This window comes from Python bivittatus, unplaced genomic scaffold (assembly GCF_059951505.1).
Source record: "Python bivittatus isolate LINGU-HERP-01145 unplaced genomic scaffold, Pbiv_v1 ctg000330_np1212, whole genome shotgun sequence".
NCBI classification, from domain to species: Eukaryota; Metazoa; Chordata; class Lepidosauria; order Squamata; family Pythonidae; genus Python; species Python bivittatus.
In genome coordinates this window covers 62,434,672-62,457,516 of record NW_028277058.1, presented here as the reverse complement: position 1 = coordinate 62,457,516, position 22,845 = coordinate 62,434,672, and the positions used below count along the sequence as shown (strand labels likewise).

Genomic DNA, 22,845 nt, shown 5'->3' with positions numbered 1-22,845 from the left:
GCGCACAACCCCCGGGCCCAACATCTGGGGCCTTTCACAGCCGATTTAAGGAGGGCACAACCTCCTGCAGGGCGTCCAGGCTCCTCTCTGGGGAGAAGGCTGCTGCTCCAGAGCTTTTCCAAGCGGAGGGCTTTTTCTGCAGGGCACCCCATTGAGGGAATTCCCTCCCCAGAGAGGCTCCACTGGTGCCTACATTTCAGGGCCAGGTGAGGGCTTTTCTCTTTTCCGGGCTTTTGAATGACGTTTTTATTTATATTGTTTCAGTTTCTGAGTGGCCGACTTGCAGCTGCCTACTTTATATGTTTTTATGTTTATATGTTTTTGTTTTCCGTTTTAATTTTATTGTGCAGGTTTTGAATTCAAACCGCATTATTTTAGTGAGTTTTATGGTAAGCCACCCAGAGCGTTTCGGCTATTGGGCAGTTTAACATTTTTAATTAATTAAATCACAGGGCAAAAATTTAGGAAGGAAGGAAGGAAGGAAGGAAGGAAGGAAGGAAGGAAGGAAGGAAGGAAGGAAGGAAGGAAGGAAGGAAGGAAGGAAGGAAGGAGGGAGGGAGGGAGGGAGGGAGGGAGGGAGATAGGAAGGAAGGAAGGAAGGAAGGAAGGAAGGAAGGAAGGAAGGAAGGAAGGAAGGAAGGAAGGAAGGAAGGAAGGAAGGAAGGAAGGAAGGAAGGTTGGTTCCCATAATTCAGTCTGCATGCTACTGAATCTACAATAATCCAGGGCAGCCAACGCAGAATCTTTTCAAACCCAGGGTGCCTTTGGCTGGCTGAATAAAGTCTTCTCTCACCCCCATCCCTTAAAAATCAGATTCTGCGCACCACTTTGGGGCTTGCAGCATCTTCCTGTGCTGCGGTCATCCGATCATCCCACCGCCTCCAGGACTCCTCACAACCACATAACGTCTGGCAAACCTAAGAACGCCCTTGTTGGATCCAGCCCGAGAGATTTCAAAATCCAGCTGTTTTGCACTGGGCTCCAGCTGTTGCCAGACTATCCACAAACAGGCCAGCAAGCTAGAGCTTTCCCCTTCTCCCTGGGCCCCAGAAACTGGAATTCAGGGCTAGAGTGCCTCTGTCCAAGGAGTCTCTCTGGGACTATCACAGATCTCGCCTATCTGAGCCAGATCAATTAAAACCGAGCAGCTGCATTTCCACGCCCGGTGGCCCCTGGCTAGTTTTAACTTGGACAAGCTTCTGTGACTTAGCATATTGTGTGAACCCAGCCTTTTGTCAGTTTGGGGTTCACTGGTTAATTCAGCAGCCAGATCCAGTACACCGTGTGGTTGAAGGCCGCTTTGATTAATTCAGCTTGACCCTCAGACTAAGCCCCAGAAGACAGAGGTGCCCCTCAAGGCGAGAGGCCGGAAACGTCTTGTGGGGTGGAACCTCGGAGAGCTGCAGGCCAAAATGCTGGCTTCGGGTCCCCCTGGAGGAAGCTGTGGGGCAGAAGCTACAGAGCACAGGAATGGGGTAGAATATTGGGGGGCGTGCCTGAGGACCCCCTGGGTGATCGCCCCTGAATGGCCTCACTAGAGGGGCTTCTTCGTCCCTTTATTTCAAGCTGGGGGGAATCTTCTCCCCAAAACTGCCTCCTCCTCCTGAAAGCCACTGGCAGTTACATAACTGAGCCACTGGTCCCCTTCACACAACACCCTGAAACCAGTTTCTGAAGTCATCCACTGGGGGCCCTCCCCAATGCACCCAGCCAGACCAGACTGGAAAGGGCTGGGTTTGTACACAGGCATAACCTCAAAGAGAACTAACTAAGATAAATGGGGGGGGGGGGAATCTTACAGACTGCTCAGACTTAGAGCACCTTAAAGACTCTCACGCACAGGGTGACCCCCAGGGCTGGATTCCTCCCCCCAAATAAATGCCCCCCCAAAGCTGTTTAGATTCTGCCTTCTGTAACTCGGCCCCCATTCTGTTCTCCAGCGGGTCCAGATTGGCGGAGTGCGTTGCTATAAATAAATTACAAGGGGGGTGTCAGATCTTCCCCCCTCCCCGGCCCTTTTTCCCTCCCCCTCCCCACCTCCTGGGCGATGACGTCATCAGGACCAGGTGTGTGCAATTTGCTAAGGGGAGATGGGGAGGGGCAGAGAAACAACGAGGGGGGGTTGCCTTCAGATGGCACAAAAAGAGGGGCGAGAAAACTCGGAGGGGCGCCTTAAGGGGGGGGTCGCGGCGCAGGAAGGGAAGGGAAGAAAGGCGGCAGCAGGAGGATCAAAGACCTCGCGGGGTCAGGCGGCGGGGGGGCAGAGGCGCCGACCGAGGGCTGCGGCAGGGGGGCTGTGCTGGGAGGGGGCAGGAAGGGCCCCCACCGACCTGCTCTGGCCTTCCTCCTCCTCCTCCTCCTCCCCGGCAGCAGCTGCATCCCAGCCGCTTCCATGGTCGCTCCGGAGCAAGAAATTGCACGCGGGAGGGGGAGGGGGAGGAGCAGCCAGGCGGGCCCACCCCCGGGCGGGCAGCAGGCGCGCGCACGTGCACACATACTGTACACACACACGTGTACGCGCCGGCGAGTCGCCGCGGCTCTCCGGCAGGCTGGGGGCAGCGCCGGCCCGCCCGAGCGAGGCAGGTGCGCGGTGGGTAGGTGGATGGGCGGGCGGCCGCTCGGCTGGCCCCGGCCCCGAGGAAGGGGCAGCGGCCCCGCTCCCCTCCCGCCGGGCGCGCGCAGCCGCACCACCGGGCGACGCCACGGCTTGGGCGCCCGCCTCCCCCGCGTCGGGGGCCCGCTAAGGCCCGGGGCCGCGCTCGGGAGGGGCAGCCTGGACCTGGCTTGGCTGGGTCGGGGATGGAGGTGCGAGAGCGCGGCTCCTTGGGTCACCTGGTGGTGGCCCATCCTCCTGGGCGCGCCCGGAGGATGAGTCGATCCCCACCGGGCTGGAGCTGCTGTGCGAAAGCAGCCGGAGAGGAAAGGAGGTTGGAACCCGGGACCTCCGCGGGCTGCTGCCAGCCGAACTCACCGGCCCTCCTTGGCGCGGGGGCTGCAGCAGAGCCGGCAGCTGGTCGGAAGCCCCCCTGAATTCCCCCGGGCGGAAGAAGGGCCCTCTCTGGCGACCCCCCCCCCCCCCCCGCTCTCTCGCTTTTGGAAGCTGCGCAGAAAACTTTTCTACCCTTAAAAATCCATGAAAGTGATTTTCCAAGCAGAAGCCCGACGCGGCCCCTCCCGGCTGAGAGGACACCCGCCCTGCCTCCCTTTGCTCGCTTCAAGCGGCAAAGAAACAATCTGGACAGATCGGGAGGCCCAAAATGTTGTCTTAAAAGGCCTTTTACATTAGGAGGTGCAGATGTGCAACCATGAAAGCTTTTTTTCAGCAAAACAATGCCCTTCAAAGTCAAAAATCTCGGGTGGGGGGCTTTGTTCAATGGGGTCGGTGGTCCCTGCCATTTCCAAATGTTTATTTAATGGCCCATAGCTGCAGAGAGCTTGCAAAACACGGACCCAGAGGCTTGCAGAACTTCCACTTGACTTTCTGGCATGCTTTTGCTCTTTTAGCCCAGGATGTGGTCAAAACTCAGGCTGTTGGCTTAGGATCCAGGCATCATCTGAACCCAGAAAATGCATTCATGCCATAACCAGGTCAAAGAGGTTGTGTGAACAGAACTACTGTAAACGTAGCTATGCATCACGCTATTCCTGTTCCGGAATTAATGCAAAGCACAGAAAAGGAGTCGGAATAAGCCAGAACAGGATACAAGAGGAAATAAAAGGAAATGTAGCTAGAACTCTTTTCGCTGTTCGTTATATCTCTCCTTGCCTTTCTGTCCTGGCAAACCTTCTTTTCTTCCACCGCCTCTATGGGGCCCTTTACATGTTTAATTAATTATAAAATCTTTACTCTAAGAAGACTCAAAGTGAGGTATATAGAAGCAGCCGTAACAAAATACCAATGCAGTTGAAGAGATCATTAAGAAGCCTTACAGCGCAGTATAAACATAATGCACAGCACAAGCCTTCAACTTTGAGGCCCACAACAGAGCCTGATCAGTCCTTCAAGGCTTCTCCCACGGAGCGGAAGCCACGGTTGCGTTGGGGAGAGGGAGGGGGCAGCCAGGCCCAAAGGAGGGGAGACCCCAGACAGAATGCCAGCTCACCGAGAAAGGTGATGGGGCATAGATGCCCAAGCCTTGGCCACCGTGGTGATAACCAGTCCACGGACTGCCCTGGGAAGCCCAGTGCCAAATCAGCTCCCACATAGCCACGGTCCATGGCAGGAAAGAGACTGCCCATTAAACCCAAAAGCCGCTGCCGTTGAAATGCCAGGGCAGTCTCCAAGAGTAGCTCCACGGATGGCGACTTGTAGTAATCTAACTGGGAGATGGCAAGCAGCCGAGTGACCTCCTTCAGAGCCTCCTGCTTTAGGTAATCCCCCAACTGCTCATCAGTCAGAGCGGAGCACACGTTGGCTTTCGCCTCCCAGATTTCCCAACTCGTTTATGGCTCCAGATGGTCCAGAGATGAAAAGCATGGGCCCGTGACATGGTCCAAGGCATGGCTGTCTGAACCCTTTGCAAGTCGGAGAGGAAAGTGGGTGACATCCGGAGGTTTCTGGCATCTCCAGCATTGCATAAGGAGAGGGCCGCTTAGAAGCCAAGACTCTCCCCCCCCCCCCCCAAGGGACTTCAGGGATACATCCATGTACTGGGTCCAGTTCTGAGCATCGCCGCTCAGAAAGACAGTGACAGACTGGAGTGACTTGAGGTGCCAAAGTGGCAAGGGGTCTGGAGACCAAGGGAGGAATGATGAAAGATGGGTAGGCTTCTCCTTCCAGAGAATCTGTAGAGGAAGCATGGAAGCAAACTTCAAATTCCTGAAGAGTAAGGAGGGGACTTTCTGTCTATTATCTCAAGGGCAGGACCACAAAGGAGAAGGACACAGGTTCATAGTGGACCTCAGGAGGCACTTCCTGGCTTGTGTGAGTTATCGGCCTGTGGAACGGGCTGCCCCATGAAGTTCTCCGCTGGAGTCTTCAGACTTTGGATGGTCATCTGTCAGAGATGCTGTGGAGGAGGCTCCACTTGGCCAGGGGTAGGACTTCTGCTATGTTGAAGGTCCCTTCCAACTCAGATACTTTGCCCCTGCCTTCAGCTGGGATGTTGGTCCAACGTCCCAGTCTAGCCCACTGCCCTGGGATTTCCTACTCAAGAACTATGCAGGTCCAACCCTGAGTAGCTCCTGTACAGTTGTTGTTGTTCAGTCGTTAAGTCATGTCCGACTCTTCGTGACCCCATGAACCATATTGCGCCAGGCCTTCCTGTCCTTCACTGCCTCCCTGAGTTTGCTCAGTTTCATGCTCATTGCTTCAGTGATGCTCTCTAACCATCTCATCCTCTGCCGTCCCCTTCTCCTTTTGCCTTCAATCTTTCCCAGCATCAGGGTCTTCTCCAAAGAGATCTCTCTTCGCATTAGGTGACCAAAGTATCTGAGCTTGAGCTTCATTATCAATCCTGTACAGTACTACCTTCCTAAGCAACCCTCTAATGTGGCTTCTCCCATTTGTGCCAATTTCTGTCTTTGATCTCATAGACCCCTGGCATTTCTAGCGACCTGCTGCCCAGGAACAACAACTCCTGTAAGGGGTGGGAAGAAGACAACTTTCCCAATGTCTTAGCCTAACACCGTGCCAGAGGGACAACAGTGCTTGCCAGAAATCCCTCTTTCACACAACCATTGGGTGTACCAAAACCCTGCCTCCTCCAGCACTGGAGGAGGTCCCAGCACATTTCCAGGGCCCATCTGCCCCACATCCAAGCCTTGGTCTCTCCCAATGAAAAGGACATTGGCTCCTCCAACCCTCTTTCCTAGCTCAGGGTGAAAACTCCAATTCAGCCATGATATATTTGGTTAGTTTTTATTTGGTTTATGTGGGAGCGAGATTGGGGGAGGCTGGGCAAGGAATGGAAGAGAGATGCGACATAAGTGATCAAGAAACAGAGATTGTTTGAAGGTTATTTCAATGGCAACTCAGCCCGGGTGGGGAGAAACCCGGGAAGGAGCGTTTCGAAGCACTCCAGGGACTCTGCCTTAATGAACTCACTAGAAATGAGGATGGGAAGACCTCCAGTTTCCAAGGTTCTGCATTTAACCCCCAATTAGCCATCAAGAGACCTTCCTGACATCTCAGTAATTCTGGCTTCCTTGAACCTACCCAATGAGGGGTTTGTTAGGCTGTGGTGATGTGTTGCATGAAGCCAAGGCCTTGAGTTCATGTACAGCAGTGTTTCTCAACCTCAACAATGTTCAGATGAGTGGACTTCAACTCCCAGAAATCTCCAGCCAGCCATGCTGGCTGGGGAATTCTGGGAGTTGAAGTCCACCCATCTGAACGTTGCTGAGGTTGAGAAACACTGATCTATGGGTTCACTCAGAAAAACCCAGTTGTTGTATGAATGCAGCCTAGAACTCAGATGAGAGACCAGGAAGATCTACTCAGCCCCAACCCAAGAGTTGCGTCTGCATAAAGCAAACTTGAATGCTTTGACAGAAACATTTTGCCCCTCTTTTTCATCGCAAGCCCTGTTAGCCCCCCGCCACAGGGCCTTATTCTCCGGAGGCTGCTCCATCTGGGCCAGATCTTCAAGAGGCTCCCTTGATGCTGCATCCACCCTGCTGTCCACATGCTAACGGCCACCCCCCTCTCAGCCCAGCCTGCCTCCCAGCATCTGCCTTTGCAGCAACATCCGCCTCTCCTGAGATGCTGGGGTTCTAGGTTCTGTGTTGCCCTGGCAACGGACCACAGCATCCTCTGGTCCTACACGAGCCAGCAACAGAACCGCAAGCAGGAAAACACGGCCAAGGAGAAAATTGGGTTGCTGAGAGTTTTTCCATTTGCAACCCTGGTCATTACAGTCCAGGGCAGCAGAGTGGAGGGGTGTGCCATGAAAGTGCTGGACCAGGACTGGGGACCAGGGTTCAAGTCCACCCTTGGCCATGGAAGCTTATTGGATAACTTTGAACCAGTCTCTGTGTTCAACCAACCCTGCAGGGCTGTTGTTTTGGGAAAACAATAGAAGGAAGGCGTGCTCTGTACACTGCCTTGGGGTCCTGGAGGACAGGCGGGGTAGAAATCAAATAAATAAACTCCCAGTTTAGAAAACAAAGAGGATTTAGCGTGTGAACCCTGGAAAGGCTCAGCATCAAACCATCAGCTTCCGATTTTGCTTCTCCAGTTCTGCTTCCTCCTGATTAACACGTGGGCTTCCTGCTTGCGCTCCGTTTGATTTATAAAAACATTTATATCTTCCCTTTCAGCTCAGCTTTTTCAGCCCATTAGATAATACAGGGGTGCGTTTCCACCACGCCCTCAACCAAGATAATTAAAGACCCAGAAACTGCATTCCTTCAAGATGCTAAGCCTGGTTAGTGTTAACCTTGCTTTGGTTCTTAGGGGGGCTGGCATGCCTCACACAAAGCCAGGATGTGGCATCAGTTACCAGGTAAAGTACGTTGTGTGACCGTAGTCTGGGGACTCGGTTAAGAGACCCCACAGACCCCTTTCGGTAAACTTAGCCTAAAAATTGACTTGAAGTTTTGTGTGACCCGTGAAGTTGCTTGTAGCTTTGCCTCTTAGGAAAAAAGGGAGTCAGAGCACCGTGGTTGTTTTTCAGATGTCCAAGAAGGGACATAAAATACCTGGCGGCAAATCAAGGAAGAGGCTGTTCTTTTTCTCTTTTTTCTCTGAAAGATCCAGAGAAGGAAGCCAACATCAACCGTTGCTTTGATGTACCTAACCTGCTTTTTCAGTTCACCCTATAAATCAAGCCATAAAATAACTCAGCAGGCTGGATTTCTATAACATGCAAAGCCACAAAAACTCCTCTAACCCATGTCAAAACTAGCCCGGTTGTGTGAATGCAGCCACTGCATTTTAACTGTCCCAGTTAAGCATGCTGTGCGAATGTAGTCAGATTATAAGTGCTGGAATTGGGGGCAAACAGCCGTCTTTGGATTTCAAGAACTCCTACCGGCTCCTGCAGATTGTGGATGAGAGCGGGAATGCTTTTATTGTGTATGAATCCGATATCACAGAAGCCATGGAAAGTGTAGTCCTGCTGTCTGCAGGGTGTCAGGTAGAGCAACAGTCCTACATACTCATACGGCATATCAATTTATTCTGCGTATCAATTCATTCTTCCATGCAAAACATTCTGCTTGTAAATAGAGACGCACACACTCTAACACACTTAACTGGGTCAGTGAAGGGGTTAAATATTGTGGGAACACCAGAAAGGTACAGTATCAGTTGACCCAGTCAAGTAGCCAACCGGGAGTTAAATTTAGCCTTAAGCAGACAGACACAATCACGCACGAGTTTAAATTAAGCTCACCCACTCAATCACAACCGAATTTTCCTGGTCCAGCCTTAAGTGCAAAAGAGTGGCGCCCTCTGGTGGCGTCATGGGATATGGCATGGGTTGCTGAGAACACGTGGAGGGACACCTGGACTCACACATGATATCCTGCTGAACACGCTGCCTGTGGATGTGACTGCTGCAGATCTCTCTCTAGCTCGCAACCTTTGAGTGGCCTTCAACTCCCAGAATTCCCCAGCCAGCATGCCAGGTATTCTGGGAGTTGAAGTCCACCCATCTAAAAGTTGCCAAGGTTGAGAAAGCCCGCTCTAGCTGTTGGAAAGCAACGCAGTGCAGTGGTGAAGGTGTCCGAGTGGGGAGACCCAGGTTCACTGGAGGGTAAGAAGGAGGAAGAGGAAGTCCAGCACAATCGGACTTGCAAGATTCTGTTCTTATAGCCAATCTCAATAAAAGTTGTTTTGGCCTTCCTGTGGAGTTGATCCTTGGTCTGGTCTATCTACTGGGGCTGACGGTATGTGAGTGTGCACATTCCTGAAACTGGGCATTTAACCTCAGCAATGAATAGTGATGTGATGTCAAGTACTTCCTGAAAAAGGCAGGACTGCGGGAACTCCAAGGGCTGGGCTACCACATGGCTGGTTACTTGGGGGCTCTGTCTGTTGTGCTAACCCGACCTGCGTTTCCACTGTTCACCCAAAAGCCGATCTTGTAGTGTGGCCAAGGGTGTGCAGAGAGTCCAGAACACAAGAAAAGATCCCACTTCAGCCATAAAGGGCCAGAGCAGGAAGAGTTGAGTCAGTGGCCACCTCCTTCCCTTTGGGATTACCAAACCTGAGGCGGGGGGTGAGAGAGAGGAGGTGGAAGGGAGTTTGGGGTAATCAGTTTGCCCTTAATCCCTCTCTCAGCCCTGGGTCAGGGGCTGGTCCAAGCTCCTCTCTGTAAGCTGCTTTCATCTGCTCATCGCCACCACCACCACTTCCTCTGGTGCCAGGCGCAAGTGGACATTGGCAGTGCCAGCAATGGCCTAGAAGGGAAAGAAGCCACGGGACCCTTCATGATGCAGCTGCCAGGGAGAGACCCTTATATAGGAATGGAAGACTAGCTTTACTGGGTCAGACCAAGGCCCATCTTTGTCCAGCATTTGGTCTCTCGCCCACCAGAGGTCTCTGGAGTGGTCTCAAGGGGGAGATGGAGAGATTCTGTTTTCTTGTTGTTGCTCCTTGTTGAAGCTGGGGGGTGAAGAGAGGCTGACACTGATTCAGAGGTAGCATGGAGTCTACAGCCCTTGATAGACCTGTCAGCCATGATTTTCTCTAGTCCCCTTGGAAAGCCATCCAAGCTAGTGGCCATCACCTTGTCTTGTGGGCATGAATTCCACAGATTATAAGAACAGCCATGCTGGATCAGGCCGAGGCCCATCTTAGTCCAGCACTGGGCTTCTCACAGGGTCCTCTGGGGTCCTCTCTTAGTGTTGTTCCCCTACAACAAGGACTTTGACTGAGGCTTTCCCAACCCAGAGGTAGCATGGAGTCTTCAAGGCTAATAGCCTTTAATGGATGTGTCCTCCATAATTTATCCACCCCCTTTTACAGCTATCCAAGTTAGGGGCCATCACTACAACTTGCGGAGGACAATTCCACAAAATAATTGGGTCTGGATGGAGTTCACCCTAGTCCCACATTTAGCTTCTCTGGTGGCCATCCAGAAGCCTCTGGAGGGCTTGCGAGCAAGAGGTGGAGACATTCTCTTCTTCCCCCATACTTGCCCTACACTTGGGTCTGGAGGAAAGCTGCAGGCATCCTGAAGACCCTCTTGGATCCTCAAGCCTGGTTGTCCTTGATAGACGTGTCCTCTGTGAATTTCTCCAGTCCCTTTGAAAGTCATCCAAGTGGTGACCATCACCAGGTCTCATGATTATTTATTTCCTTATGGCATTTGCATCTAGCCCAATCAAAAAGACTTCTGGCCGTTCTCAATTCAAAATGGCAATACCACAAAACGTCCACACCCCAATTAAATCAACCCCGAATGCCAGCAGAACCGCTCCAGCCACATCCAGAATCCCAAAAGCCAATGGAGTCCCTTCACGTTCCCGAGGCTTTCTGAAATAGTCCAGTGGTAATAACTCACCAAAAGTCAGCAGCGAGGGGCTGCTTGAATTCCCATCCAAGTCACTGCTCCTGGTGACTTAATGGGCAGTCCCAGGTCAGTCTAGTTTTCAGGGCCAGAAGTAGTTCATCACTGCCCTGAAGTGGAATTTATCCCAACTCCCCTGGGATTTTCTGGTGGTATCCTATCCAAATACAAAGCAGTTCCAATCCTGCTTAGCTTTCTATCCCTGGCCATCTGCAGTGACACGTGTATAAATGCAGTTAAATTGACTGCCAACCGGTGACACTGCTCCTCCCAAGATCAGCCGGAGATGGAAGCCCCAGGGCCACCTCAGCAGTCCTGGAGCTGGCTGGGGATGATGAGAGCTGTAGTCAGACACCCCTGGAGGCAAGTGACTGGGGAAGGCTCTGACAGGAGGGAGCCCCACGGGCCTTCCTTTTCCTCCAGAATCACCGAAAGGGGCCCTTCCAGGAAACCTGGAAAGTGGGTTAATTCAGGAACCAAGTTACACGTCCAGTGCAGCCACTGGAACTGTCCGCCTCTAGCCCTGCCCTCTCCCAAAAGGAAAAGCTTTCCCTGCTCACATCCAGGGGCGGCCAAAAGCCAGGGGCTGCGTTCATTTTGGAAGGGGAGAAGCAATAATCCAACCGCTGAATGGGTTTGGGGAGAATGCAGACGTCGCCCAGCCCTTTCTCCACCAAAGCCACAAACTTCAGTGGCTGAAACGTTTCCTGCGAGGAAATGAAGCCTTCTAGCCTTCGCACAGGCCAAGTCGTCTTTCCCTGCACTTTGGTGATGAAAAAAAAGGACTTGGGAACCAACTTTCTCAGATGCCTCCCTTCAGGGAAGCCGACACGAGCCCCCCCAGCAAGTCCTGTGAAGGAAAAAGGCATTCCAGGGCTCGTCCGGGATTTGAACCCGGGACCTCTCGCACCCTAAGCGAGAATCATACCCCTAGACCAACGAGCCAACTGCAGAGGTACCTTGCCAGATGTTCTTTTCTGGTCAAGAGCATCCCTGCCAAGTTCAGAAAACTGGAGGATCTCATGTTACTTGCCTTCTGCGCGCGCATAATGTAGGCAGCTGTCGGAAGAATGGGGCTGGCCCAGCTTCCAAAACGGTGATCTGTGTAAGCTGTGAGCAAGCCTGGTGCCCGTATTGCTGCCCTGAGGAGCAAAACTCCCCCTTGCAGGGGACGTTCTGTGAACTAACAAGATAGTTGTTGTGCTGATGCAGCAACAGGTCAGCTACGAACCCAGAACCTCTATCTGGACATTTGATTTTTGTTTCTCTCATCTTTTGTAGCTTAACCCGTAGTGCGTGTGAAAGCAAGAGCCAACTTGTGGAGGGGATTAAGGCCTTGGACTGGCACCAGGGTCACCCAGGTTCAAGTCCCCCCTTTGCAATGGAAACACACTGAGTCACCGTTTCTCACCCAGCCTACCTCACAGGGCTGCTGCTGTGAGAATAAAATTTAAGGAGAGGGTGAGAAGTTCGCCACCATCCCCACTGCACAGTCCTAGGGAAAGCCTATTTGCAGGGGCATCCATGGGAGGGCATCACAACCATCAAACTGGGGGGTGTACCCATGCAATCAAAATTCCACCTCTTTGTACGTCCAGGCAACATGCATGTTGAAAAGTGGCAGAGCTTCGATCATGGGGGCACAGCTGCCCCCTTGCCTTTTGTGACCCCCTGTATGGATAGCCCTCCGTATGCAGAGTGCTGTTCCCATCCCCATTTCTCCTTTCCTGAGAAAACCTCCCCGTCCCTGAATTATCGGGCGTAGGTAAAGTGTTGACCCCCTCCATGTTTTCCTTCCTTTTTGTAGCCGTGCGCTACAGTCCTTTCAGAATGAGCTTCTGGAATGCTTCCAGCAAGCCTTTGAGTCTTTATTGCGCATATGGAGATGAAGGAAGAGTGACCAGGACAATATCTTTGTTTCAGTGTCAGAGAAACACAGGCACATGGATGGCAGGCTTGAACCTCCCTCTCCCAGCCCTAACCCAGCACCGGCACCACCACGCCCCACTCTCGAGCATCCACTGGGCAAGCAGGATGGCGATGGTGATGATGGTGGTGGCGACGTCTGGTTTTAGAAGTGTCATAACTACCTGAGTATTTAAATGCTTTGCCAGAACGTGAATCCTACAAGAAGCCCATCAGATACTGTATTTTCTGCTGGTGGTCCTCCTCTGAGTGGAAGGAGAAGAAGTGGTGAGCGGTCGTGGCCCCGGTTCCAAGCTGAGTCCAGCCCAACCCTGTCATGACGGGTCTCCTGAGAATCTTGAGAGCTGCGACTTGGCAATCAGGTCTGAGATTCTCCCTCGAAACAACATGGTCAGAGGAGAGCCGCGTTAGCGTGTGGTGGTAAAAAGTCAGAAGGGGTCTGGGAGCACCTTTTCGGACTAAAAAATTATTATAATTTCATCAGATGCACGGACCGGTTAGACGGATGTAGGATTTCAGCTGGGGCGAGGTGGGGGGCAAGGGAGGGGAAGACAGGTTGGTTGAGCGACGCAGGTTGCATGAGAGACAGACGACAAGTACTTGATCAGTGAAGCAACTGTAATGTACACAAAACCCATTGTGTTTGCTGGGACCTTCTGAGATGGCCTGAAACCATTTGATCCTGTGAGCTCAGTGGTGTTGTTAGTCTCCTTTTTCCAAAATGGTCACTTTGAGGTCCGCCACAGTTAAAATGCTCTGATATTGCTTTGTCCGTGTTTTGAGTCCTGATGTCAACCTTGGGTCAGCGTTTGTCCTGCACAGAATCTGGAGAGGACTGGTCCATGGAAGGACGCTTCCCTGAGCAGAGCTAAATCATTCACCTAGATCTTGCATCCTCAGCCCAGCTTGATGGCCACAGCAAGCTGATCTCCATAAAGTAAAGAGGACCACATCAGGTTTGCAGTTGGATGGGAGACCAAAAGGAAATTCTAGGGCCGTAAGCTGGACTGGGAAACTGAAGCGTATCCTGGAAGAAGACACTGGCTAACCACTTCTGTACCGCTGCCCTGAAGACTTCTGGATGTCTCCCTGACATCTCCTGCACTCAGGCTCGGCCTGAAGAAGACTTGACTTCATTAAGCTGCAGAGCCAACTGTGGCACTTCAGATGTTGCTGGGAGTTGCGTTCCACCAATACGCACAAGCTTGCAACAACAGAGTCACCGGTTTGCCTTGAAATTGTGGCCTCCAGAACTCTCAGGGGGAATTGCATCCGTAAGCAGTCTAAATCAATGTTTCTCAATCTTGGCTAAGATGGGTGGACTTCAACTCCCAGAATTCCCCAGCCAGCACATACACCGAGAAATGCATATCGAATTTTAATCTGTGTTTGTCTCTGTCTCTCTGCTTTCTGGAGAAGTTATCACAGGGAGAAAAATTTGGGCTCGTCCGGGATTTGAACCCGGGACCTCTCGCACCCTAAGCGAGAATCATACCCCTAGACCAACGAGCCAGCTGTTTTATATGTCTTCCAGATGTTTCCTTCAGACAGACTGCTAATTATAGGCTCAAATTTCATTCCTGGCTCATGTGGCAACCTGCAGAACCAGTTACACTCCACATCCATGCGCTTGCTGCCTGTGCATTGTATGGGAGTAAAGCTCTTAACCCTTTCTTTACTGGGATTTGAACTGTCAACTGTGCACATCATCCAGGGGAAGGACAAGCATGGCGGGGGGTTGCATAAACATTTAAATGTTGCTGGATGTACTTGGGAAGAAATACAAAATAACACAACAACAATTTATTAAATTTATATGCCACCCAACTCCAGTGACTCTGGGAGTAGGGGAACTGGGGGGAGGCAGTCCTCCAAATACACATTCAGAAGTTGGCATTGCAGTCCCAAACATTTTTTTATGGGCATTTTTAAAACTCAACCCAACTAATGGACAGGAGGGAAAATATACAGCTGATCTTCTTTTAGCGACCACAGTTGTGACCGGCAACTCGGTCATTAAGCAAAGCGGTCACTAAGTGAAACTCAGTGAGTACTATGGCTATCTGGTGGTGGTCCCAAAGGGAGCAAGAGGCATGAGAAATCAGCCCGGTGAGCTCCCTGCATATTTCAAATTCAGCTGCCCAACAACCCTTACTAATGTACTTATTTGCACAGCACAAAGGATTTATAGGTGGTCCTCTTTTAGCAACCACAATTGGGACTGGTCACTCAGTCATTAAGCGAAGCAGTCACTGACTGTGCTTACGATCTTCCTTCAGCTTTCCTTGGTTTTACAGACATGCGAAGGTCGTAAATGTGAAGATTGGTTATAAAGTGACTTTTTCATCACCGTTGTAACTGCAAACGGTTGATAAACGAGGCAGTCGCTAAACAAGGACAACCTGTACATACAGGCAACTGAGTTATCTCAAAATTCATACCTGTGATGATGATAATATATTTTTAAAAAGGCCTAGAAAATGCTGTTAAAAACAGAGCGATTCTATTTTGATCATATTTCTTAGAAGTCTTCTTCCCTGCCTCTTTGCTGGAAAAAAAGAAACCAACCGTTGAGAAACAGCCACCCACCTTCAGGAATCCATCACTGCCAGTCAGAGGTAGGTTTCACCCTCTAAGCCCAGTCATGATAACTGGGAAGAAGGCTGATGACGGTTCAAGGAGACTGGGCGGCTGGGCCACGGTGCAAGAAGAAGTTGGCCCGATGCCGTTTCCCTGGCCAGTTGACCAGCCTGACCAGGAGGTTAGACTCATCAAATGGAGGGATACCCAACTGGGCTGCAAAAGCCCTCAGAAGGCAGCAAAGCAAGGCAGAAAACTCTCATCCGTGGCTGCCAACTGATTTCGGTCCAGCTCAGTGGAGGGAGAGCCCATTGGTTAGGACCAGCTTGCAAATCTCTCGGATTCCAGCGTACGAGCGTGCAGCAAATCCACTTCCCCCCTTTGCTTTCCTTCAAGCAAGATTGCTAAGTAGACGGAAGCCAAGATTCTGGCAGAGCGATGTCTAAGGCGGCGTTGGCTTCTTGGGCCCCTAAGTGAGAAGCTGAAGAGGCCCTTGCAGATGGATTTCATCTTTGGTCCTGCCCACCTTTGCCCTCTGGGGTCTCGAGATCCTGCTCGGTCAGTTGCAGCTAGTCCAGCAAATGAGATTACCTTCTCAGGGAGGTTTATGGGACAGAAGGCAAGATTCTTAGACATCCCTAATCCCCAAGTTTGCCTCTTGGATGATCAGGATTAGCAGCTGATCCCAGCTTGAGCCATTAAGCGGACTTTGTCCTCCACCGGTGTCCTATAATAGGAGAGAAGGAAGTCTTCTGGAAAGGTCCACACCGGTGTGTCCCTGTCTTGGGGAGGATGTCCGGAGAAGAAGACTTCTACCTCTTTGAAAACATCTCCTCCGTGGGGCCCTGGGACGGTCCCCAGTATCACATTGCCCCCATGTGGGCCTTCCATTTCCAAACCCTCTTCATGGGCTTGGTGTTCTTTGCTGGGACCCCCCTCAACGCCATCATCCTCATTGTCACCATTAAGTATAAGAAGCTGCGGCAGCCGCTGAACTACATCTTGGTCAACATCTCTTTTGCCGGACTCCTCTTCTGTGTCTTCGCCGTCTTCACCGTCTTCTTGGCCAGCTCCCAGGGCTACTTCTTCTTCGGGCGCCACGTCTGTGCCTTGGAGGCCTTTCTGGGCTCGGTGGCAGGTAAATACAGGGCCTGGGAAAGAGCTGGGTAGCCCCCCACGTGGATCCTTCTCCCAGAGAATAGTCAGGGGACCTAGGGACCCAACCTCAGGAGACATTGCCCTGATGGGAGGAATAAGGATGGACTTGGGCCTGCCTGAACGATGTCACCATTGAGTCATCCCTAGGCTGGAATTAAATTGCATTCAATCCCATAAGGTAACTCATATACCGCTTTATCTAGGCCAGGCCTTCCCCAACTGCACCCTTGCAGTTGTGCTGGTGGCCCCCCTTGGACTTGATCCTGTTGACCGGGGACAATGTGATTTGTAGTCCAGCCCATTAGGAAGGGGCCAGGCACGCAACTGTCCATCTTGCGTTACTCCCAAGGGACCGTAGGAGTAATAAAGAAGAAGTCTTCCACCTTCTCCGTGTTTAGGATCTGTTGTTCAAGAAATACTGTCTCAGAAGATGGAGTCTCCTTTTAGCTATCATAAGTCCAGGTAGCCAACAGAGCTGCGCTGCAACGATTTTGTTTCAAATGCCCCAGATTGAGGATCCCTACTGTGGTTGCTCTGATAGGGCCATTGTAGAAAATGAGAAGTTACACTAAGCTAGAAGGTGACTTGCTTGCTTGGGGCTTAGCGAGTTGCGGGAACCCAGCCAGTGTAATTTCTAAAACCCGGTTTAAGGGTTCCTGCATTGCCTGAACTGTCCAACGGGGTATATTTAATAAGCTCTGGTCTGAGGGACAATAGACCACTTCAAATCCACTCATTGCAATGCGAAAACTGGGGTTCACCCAGTGTTTAAGACGTGCTGGGGATCTTCCAGGAGGGCTAGATCCACCTCAGATGTGCTAGATTACAACTCTCATCATCTCACGCCTGGCTGGGTCTGAAGGGCACTGGAAGTTGGCCCATTTGGGGAGCATCAGGCTTGACCTGATGACTGCATGTTGGAAAACCCACTAAAGTAAGCTGGCTGGGGAATCCTGGGAGTTGAAGTCCACACCTCTTAAAGTGGCCAAGGTTGAGAAACCCTGCACTGAATGTTAGGATGGAGGTGGAGGGTTGAGATGTGCAGGGTCTGGGGGCGGGGGGGTGTGATATTCTGGGATCCTGCATAGTCCACTTCTAATCCTTCCCTGCCCGTGTCTGTCTGTCTGTCCGTCCATCGCCCTAGGTCTGGTCACCGGTTGGTCCTTGGCCTTCCTTGCCTTCGAACGATACGTCGTCATCTGCAAGCCCTTGGGGAATTTCCGCTTCAACTCCAAACATGCTCTGCTGGTGGTGGTGGCCACGTGGGTCATCGGGGTCGGGGTGTCCGTCCCCCCCTTCTTTGGCTGGAGCAGGTTTGATGGGCATGGATAGGAACAGGAGCAGTTTCTCCTGCAGGCTGAAAACCAAAGGAGTATTTAAAAAGCTAGCGGCCGAAGCAGAAGGCTGCTGGAAGGCCCGTCCAGTCAGAAAGCTTTTGAGCTTCACAGAGCTGTTCTTCAGCTGAAGGGAAGAAGGGACCGGATCTCATGGAGTCTTAAAGAGCAAAGGGGGCAAAACCTCAGGCTGGCACAGCTTCCTGCAGGACTCCGGTTTCCATTGCTGGCTGGGGATAATGGGAACTGTGGCATGTCCGAAGCTTTGCCAAAGGGGGGCGTGGGATGAAAAAGGGTCTGGCAATGTAAGCTCTTAATTCCTGCCCGGATCTCTTTTGGGCACGGATTAGAAGACGACGAGATCCCTTCCTTTGAGAGAATCCCATGCTCCCAAATTCTGCCATCTTTGACCCCCACCCTCCCCCCTTTGCCAAGGACATGGGGTCCCATCTCCTGTGCCCCATAGAAAATTCAGGGGTTTCCCTTTTCACATCCCTGCAGAAAACAGGAATCCCTTGAAGGCTGAATAGAGAGGCTCTGCCTTCTGATTTTAAAGGACAGAATTATTTTAAGCCATCAGCCTGGGTGGTTCATTACAGACTGCCAAGTTGCCCTTTACAGGTAGTCCTTGACTTACGACCATTCGTTTAATGACCATTCAAAATTATGACAGTGCTGAAAAAAGTTACTTGCGACTGGTCCTCGCACTTATGACCGCTGCAGCGTCCCCACGGTCACATGATCAAAATTCAGACACTTGGCAAGCAGCATGTATTTACAACAGTTGCAGTGTCCTAGGGTCACGTAATTATCATTTCAACCTTCCCAGGGGGCTTCCAACAAGCAAAGTCAATGGGGGAAGCTGGATTCACTTACTTACCACATGATTTGCTTAATGACCATGGCAAAAAGGTCATAAAATTGGGTGCAACTCACTTAATGACTGCATCACTTAGCACTGGAAGTCATTAGACGTACTGTGGTCATAAGTTGAGGATTACCTGTATTTATTTATGTGTTGATTGATTGATTGATTGATTGATTGATTGATATTTTTGCTCACTGCAATCAAGAGAATCTCAGCAGCTTACAATTGTAACAATAACATTTCCAGGGTACATTATCATGGCAGGGACACATTCTTGTATCTTTTTTATATTATTATCATGATCTTGATCATTATTTTGCACAATAATAATTTTATACATTATTATTATTGTTGTTGGTCACACAGTCAGTCAAATATTTAGACTGGATTTGGCCTTTTTATCCACCTATCGAGTCCTTCCCAAGGACCTGGGATAGGCAGATGTTGTTGTCTGATGGTGTTCAAGGTATCGGCGCAGGATGATATTATTATTATTATTATTATTATTATTATTATTATTATTATTATTATTCAGACTTCTCAGTGCTACCTCCTTAATGAGAAAATTTGCAGTTTGTCCTTGCGGGTGGCTGGGGCCTATGGGCACTGTCATCCAACCCACAGGATAGGCTCACTGCTGTACAGGGGTGCCAAGACACCCCCCACCCCCCACCCCGCCCCCTCCCTCCCTCCAGCCCTGGCTACACCTTTCCATCTTCCAGGTTCATCCCGGAAGGGCTGCAGTGTTCCTGCGGTCCCGACTGGTACACGGTGGGCACCAAGTACAAGAGCGAGTATTACTCGTGGTTCCTCTTCGTCTTCTGCTTCATCGTGCCCCTCAGCCTCATCGTCTTCTCCTACCTGCGGCTCCTGGGTGCCCTCCGGGCGGTAAGTAATGGACCTTCTGGGCCCCAGGTCTGCAGTTTTCCGGGGATGGGCTCTGAGCCCCTTTTCAAGACTACACGGAGCCCCATCTTACCCACAGCATCTGCTTCCGCCAGTGGCAAGTCGCACAGTCTGCAGGAAGGCCCTAAGCAGACTGCCAAAGCCATGGTTTTGCCCAACCCTTCGCTCCCCAGCAACTGACGTTCAGAGATAGACTCTCCCCAGATCTGGAAGTTCCACCTAGCCATCCTGACTGGCAACCCTAGATCTTAGGAAGGCATTTTCTTGGGGCTGGACTTTGCCCCTTTTTTCACTCCAGCTTTCACTAAGCACCACATCATGAACCTGAGACCACTTTCCCAACATGTTTAGAGTCCAAAGTTTAGAATCCAACGTGTTTAGATACCAAAGGCACACCCTTGGTATCTGTCGGATTCCCTGATGCACATTTTAAAGATGCGTTTTTAAAAAAAAATCAGACACTTCTGCATGTTTTTTATCTCCGGGGGGCTGCTTTGTTTGGAAATGTGCCCACTTATCCCCCCAAACAGAACCAGGTAACCTTGGGGCGATAGAAAGCAAGCCCAGGGGGTGGGGGTGCTGGCTGTTTGCTTCTGCAAAATGGGCGTTTTCTGACTGGCCACGCTTACCGGGCAAGTATTTTGGGAGTGCACCCACAGCAGTCTCCCCAACTGCCAGACAGGCCCGCCACCCGAAAGGGCTCCTTGTGTTTTAAAGTGTGAGCAGACGCCGGCTGCACTGTTACCGCAAAGTCTGCAGACCCCCATTGAGGAGCTGACCTCGTGGGAAATCCTTCAGGGGCTTGCATTTTTTAAGACGGATCGTGTGTGACCGTCTGTCTCAAGTCTCCAAGTGATGGGACGTTCCGAAGGCAGCCCCTGCACGCCCTGCTTCCTTTTAAGGGAACATTCGCTCCGTTTTTCTGAAACGGCTGTCTTAAAAAAAGTGCAGTGGGCTCAGAGAAGCAAATAAATATTTTACTCATGCTTGTAAAATAGCATCAGTCCCCCCAAAGCAAACAGCATCGATTTGCGGCTTCTGAAGAGTTGTTTTTTCCTTTTTAAGCAGCTGTATTTTCCCCCTCTGCTGGCTATATTTTAATTCCAAACTCTTGGTCCCAATTTTGCAGCCTAGGATGTGGACGTATCCTTGCTAGTAGCCACCAGCCATCTATGATAATTAAATAAAGCATTTCTGGAAACTTCGGCTCGCTGCAGGCAATCAAGCAAACTTTGCGGGCTTTAATCTTAGCAAAAGTGCATTTCTTACAGCTCTGGGTAATTTCCAGAATATAAGCAAGGGCTTCTTGCTAATGAAGTGGCGACTAAAAGACATCTAAATGAGACTGCCGAACCCCCAAAAGCTGTGGTGAAAAGGCTGTGTGTGCAATAACTAGTTTGGGCACAGAAATCAGGGGGCACAAAGGCATTTTATGATCCAATGCCACGGCCAGGTTCACCCGTGGCACTCAGCGGTGGTTTCACTGATTTCGGCTTCATGTGTTGTGTGTACCAAGCCAATTGTGGAGTAATCCACAAATCCTGGTTAAATGAATTGTAGCTTAGGATGATGCAGGTATCAGGGCTAGATCTACCTTCTTGGACTTCCTAGAAATTAGCACCAGAAACAAGGGGTATAATTTGCAGCTACTGTACCTAGATTTTGTTGACATGTAAGAAGAACTTTTCTGATGGTAAAATCTGCCCAACGTCTCTGGAGCTTTTAGAATAGGCTGGACAGCTATCTCTGAAGCATGGTTTCATTTTTCTTCTGTACATTGCTGAGGGTTGGACTAGACCAGTGTTTCTCAACCTTGGCAACTTGAGGATGGGTGGGCTTCAACTCCCAGAATTCCCCAGCCAGCCATGGGAGTTGAAGCCCACCCATCCTCAAGTTGCCAAGGTTGAGAAACACTGGACTAGACAATCTTTGTAGACCCTTCCAATTATCTTCCAACTGGTGAACTATGGTTCTGTTACAAAACCAAGTTGATGTCTGCTAACCTAAACTTGCCCCATCCTCACCCACCTTCCGCTCCAACATCGACCATCCAGGTCTGGCATGGTAAGAACTCTTTGGGCTGGTCATCCACAGGTAGCCGCCCAGCAGCAGGAGTCAGCCACCACCCAGAAGGCTGAGCGAGAGGTCTCCCGCATGGTGGTGGTGATGGTGGGGTCCTTTTGCCTCTGCTATGTTCCATACGCCACCCTGGCCATGTACATGGTGAATCACCCTAAGCATGGCCTTGATCTCCGCTTGGTCACCATCCCTGCCTTCTTCTCCAAGAGTTCCTGCGTCTACAATCCCATCATCTACTGCTTCATGAATAAGCAGGTGAGTTCCCCACCACCACCTTGGAGCAAAGAAGGGGGGGAAGAGAACAGCTTCTCTTGCCTATTCTTGGTAGGTAGCTACCAAAGAGGAAGGCAGGTGTTTGGGGATGCAAGCAGCACCCCTCATTTTAGAAACTGCAAGATGATCAATCATGAGGTCCCAAACCATGAGTAGGTTTAGCCTTCAAGGAATGGTGTCCAACAAGAGAAGAATCGGAGCCCAGCGTGAAATAAAGGGCCTAGTCAATGTTGGAGTTGGGCTGAACGAGCAAGGTCATATGGAAATTTGTGTAAGGAAAGGATGAGGAGCAGGATGTCCACAGAGCATGGTAAAAAAAGTCAAGATGGTGGCCACAATAAAAAAACAGGCAGGGCTTCAATCACACCATCACCATGCCCATCTTGACTTTTTGGGCTTTGCCCTGCAGACACCTTGTCTGGATGAGGGTCGATCACACTGAGCCACAACGGCATTAACTTGGCGTCACATGACCCCAGGCGCTGTTTGCAACCTTGATTTATGGATTAGGTGGTCTGAACACCACTAACTAAACCAGCCCGAGTTCAGCATGATGCGTGCATCTGCCTGCTAGATCTGGGGAGGGTATTTAATGGGAATTCCAGGAGCACTTCCTTTGTACAAATACAGCTGGGCCCCGGGCTGCAGGGCTCGAGAAGGCAGCCTTCAGGTCGAACGGGACCAGTTCTCCAGGTCCCCTCTTGGTCAGCCTGCGATGACTGGAGGCCGCTGTCTGTGAAGGCGCTTTGGCACAGACCTAAAGCCCCTCTCTCTTCCCTTCCCAGTTCCGTGCCTGCATCATGCAAACTGTGTGCGGCAAACCTCTGACGGACGAGTCCGACGCGGGCAGCTCCGCTCAGAAAACGGAGGTTTCGTCGGTGTCCTCCAGCCAAGTCAGCCCGAGCTCAGGAGCCGGCGCCACGGGTTCTCCACGGAGCTGAGAACCACACCAAGCCCAGCCCTAGCAGCTGTCCTGCACATTTGGACCAAGATGAGGACTATGCCAAAAAAAGAGCCCCCCCCACCTCGCTGTACGATGAAGTTGTCTCACCAACCCCCCCACTCCACCCTGTCCCACTTTTTCTTTCTACAGCACTGCTCCAGGGCTCCATCTGGGCACCAAATGGCCCAGCGGGGCAGAAAAGAAGTTTGCTCCTTCTCAGAGGAGATGCTCTTTCCCAGAGGGTTTGATCCCCTAACCCTCACCTTGCAAGCAGGACGCGGCTCCAGCCTAGGTCTCGTACAGGGTCTGTGGAAACCAGGG

At 51.2% G+C, this 22,845-nt stretch overlaps 2 protein-coding genes and 2 non-coding genes across 4 annotated transcripts in view; 1 reads left to right on the top strand and 3 right to left on the bottom strand.

Annotated features, from left to right (window-relative positions):
* The window catches only part of CCDC136 (coiled-coil domain containing 136), a 40,760-nt gene extending 38,362 nt beyond the window's left edge, over positions 1–2,398 (bottom strand). Inside the window, exon 1 of the mRNA XM_088141471.1 lies at positions 2,331–2,398. Coding sequence (XP_087997597.1) covers positions 2,331–2,394 — 64 coding nt within the window. The 5' untranslated portion in view covers positions 2,395–2,398. The remainder of the gene's footprint in view (positions 1–2,330) is intronic.
* Positions 2,399–11,330: 8,932 nt separating this feature from the next.
* Positions 11,331–11,402, bottom strand: TRNAP-AGG (transfer RNA proline (anticodon AGG)). Its single transcript has one exon. It is a non-coding gene; the product is annotated as a tRNA-Pro (tRNA).
* A 2,421-nt stretch (positions 11,403–13,823) lies between these two features.
* Positions 13,824–13,895, bottom strand: TRNAP-AGG (transfer RNA proline (anticodon AGG)). Its single transcript has one exon. It is a non-coding gene; the product is annotated as a tRNA-Pro (tRNA).
* Positions 13,896–15,749: 1,854 nt separating this feature from the next.
* Positions 15,750–22,522, top strand: OPN1SW (opsin 1, short wave sensitive). Its single transcript, XM_007441636.2, has 5 exons — positions 15,750–16,101; positions 17,266–17,434; positions 19,046–19,211; positions 21,324–21,563; positions 22,367–22,522. Exons 1-5 carry the CDS (start codon positions 15,756–15,758, stop codon positions 22,520–22,522), a joined length of 1,077 nt encoding a protein of 358 aa, XP_007441698.1. The 5' UTR covers positions 15,750–15,755.
* Positions 22,523–22,845: the final 323 nt, after the last annotated feature.

Bases quoted from the DNA above. Each gene is read 5' to 3' on its own strand.
- OPN1SW (XM_007441636.2), top strand. From the start codon at position 15,756: ATGTCCGGAGAAGAAGACTTCTACCTCTTTGAAAACATCTCCTCCGTG. The intron at 17,435-19,045 runs GTTTGATGGGCA...TCCATCTTCCAG, and splicing joins CCCTTCTTTGGCTGGAGCAG to GTTCATCCCGGAAGGGCTGC. The intron at 19,212-21,323 runs GTAAGTAATGGA...GGTCATCCACAG, and splicing joins TCCTGGGTGCCCTCCGGGCG to GTAGCCGCCCAGCAGCAGGA.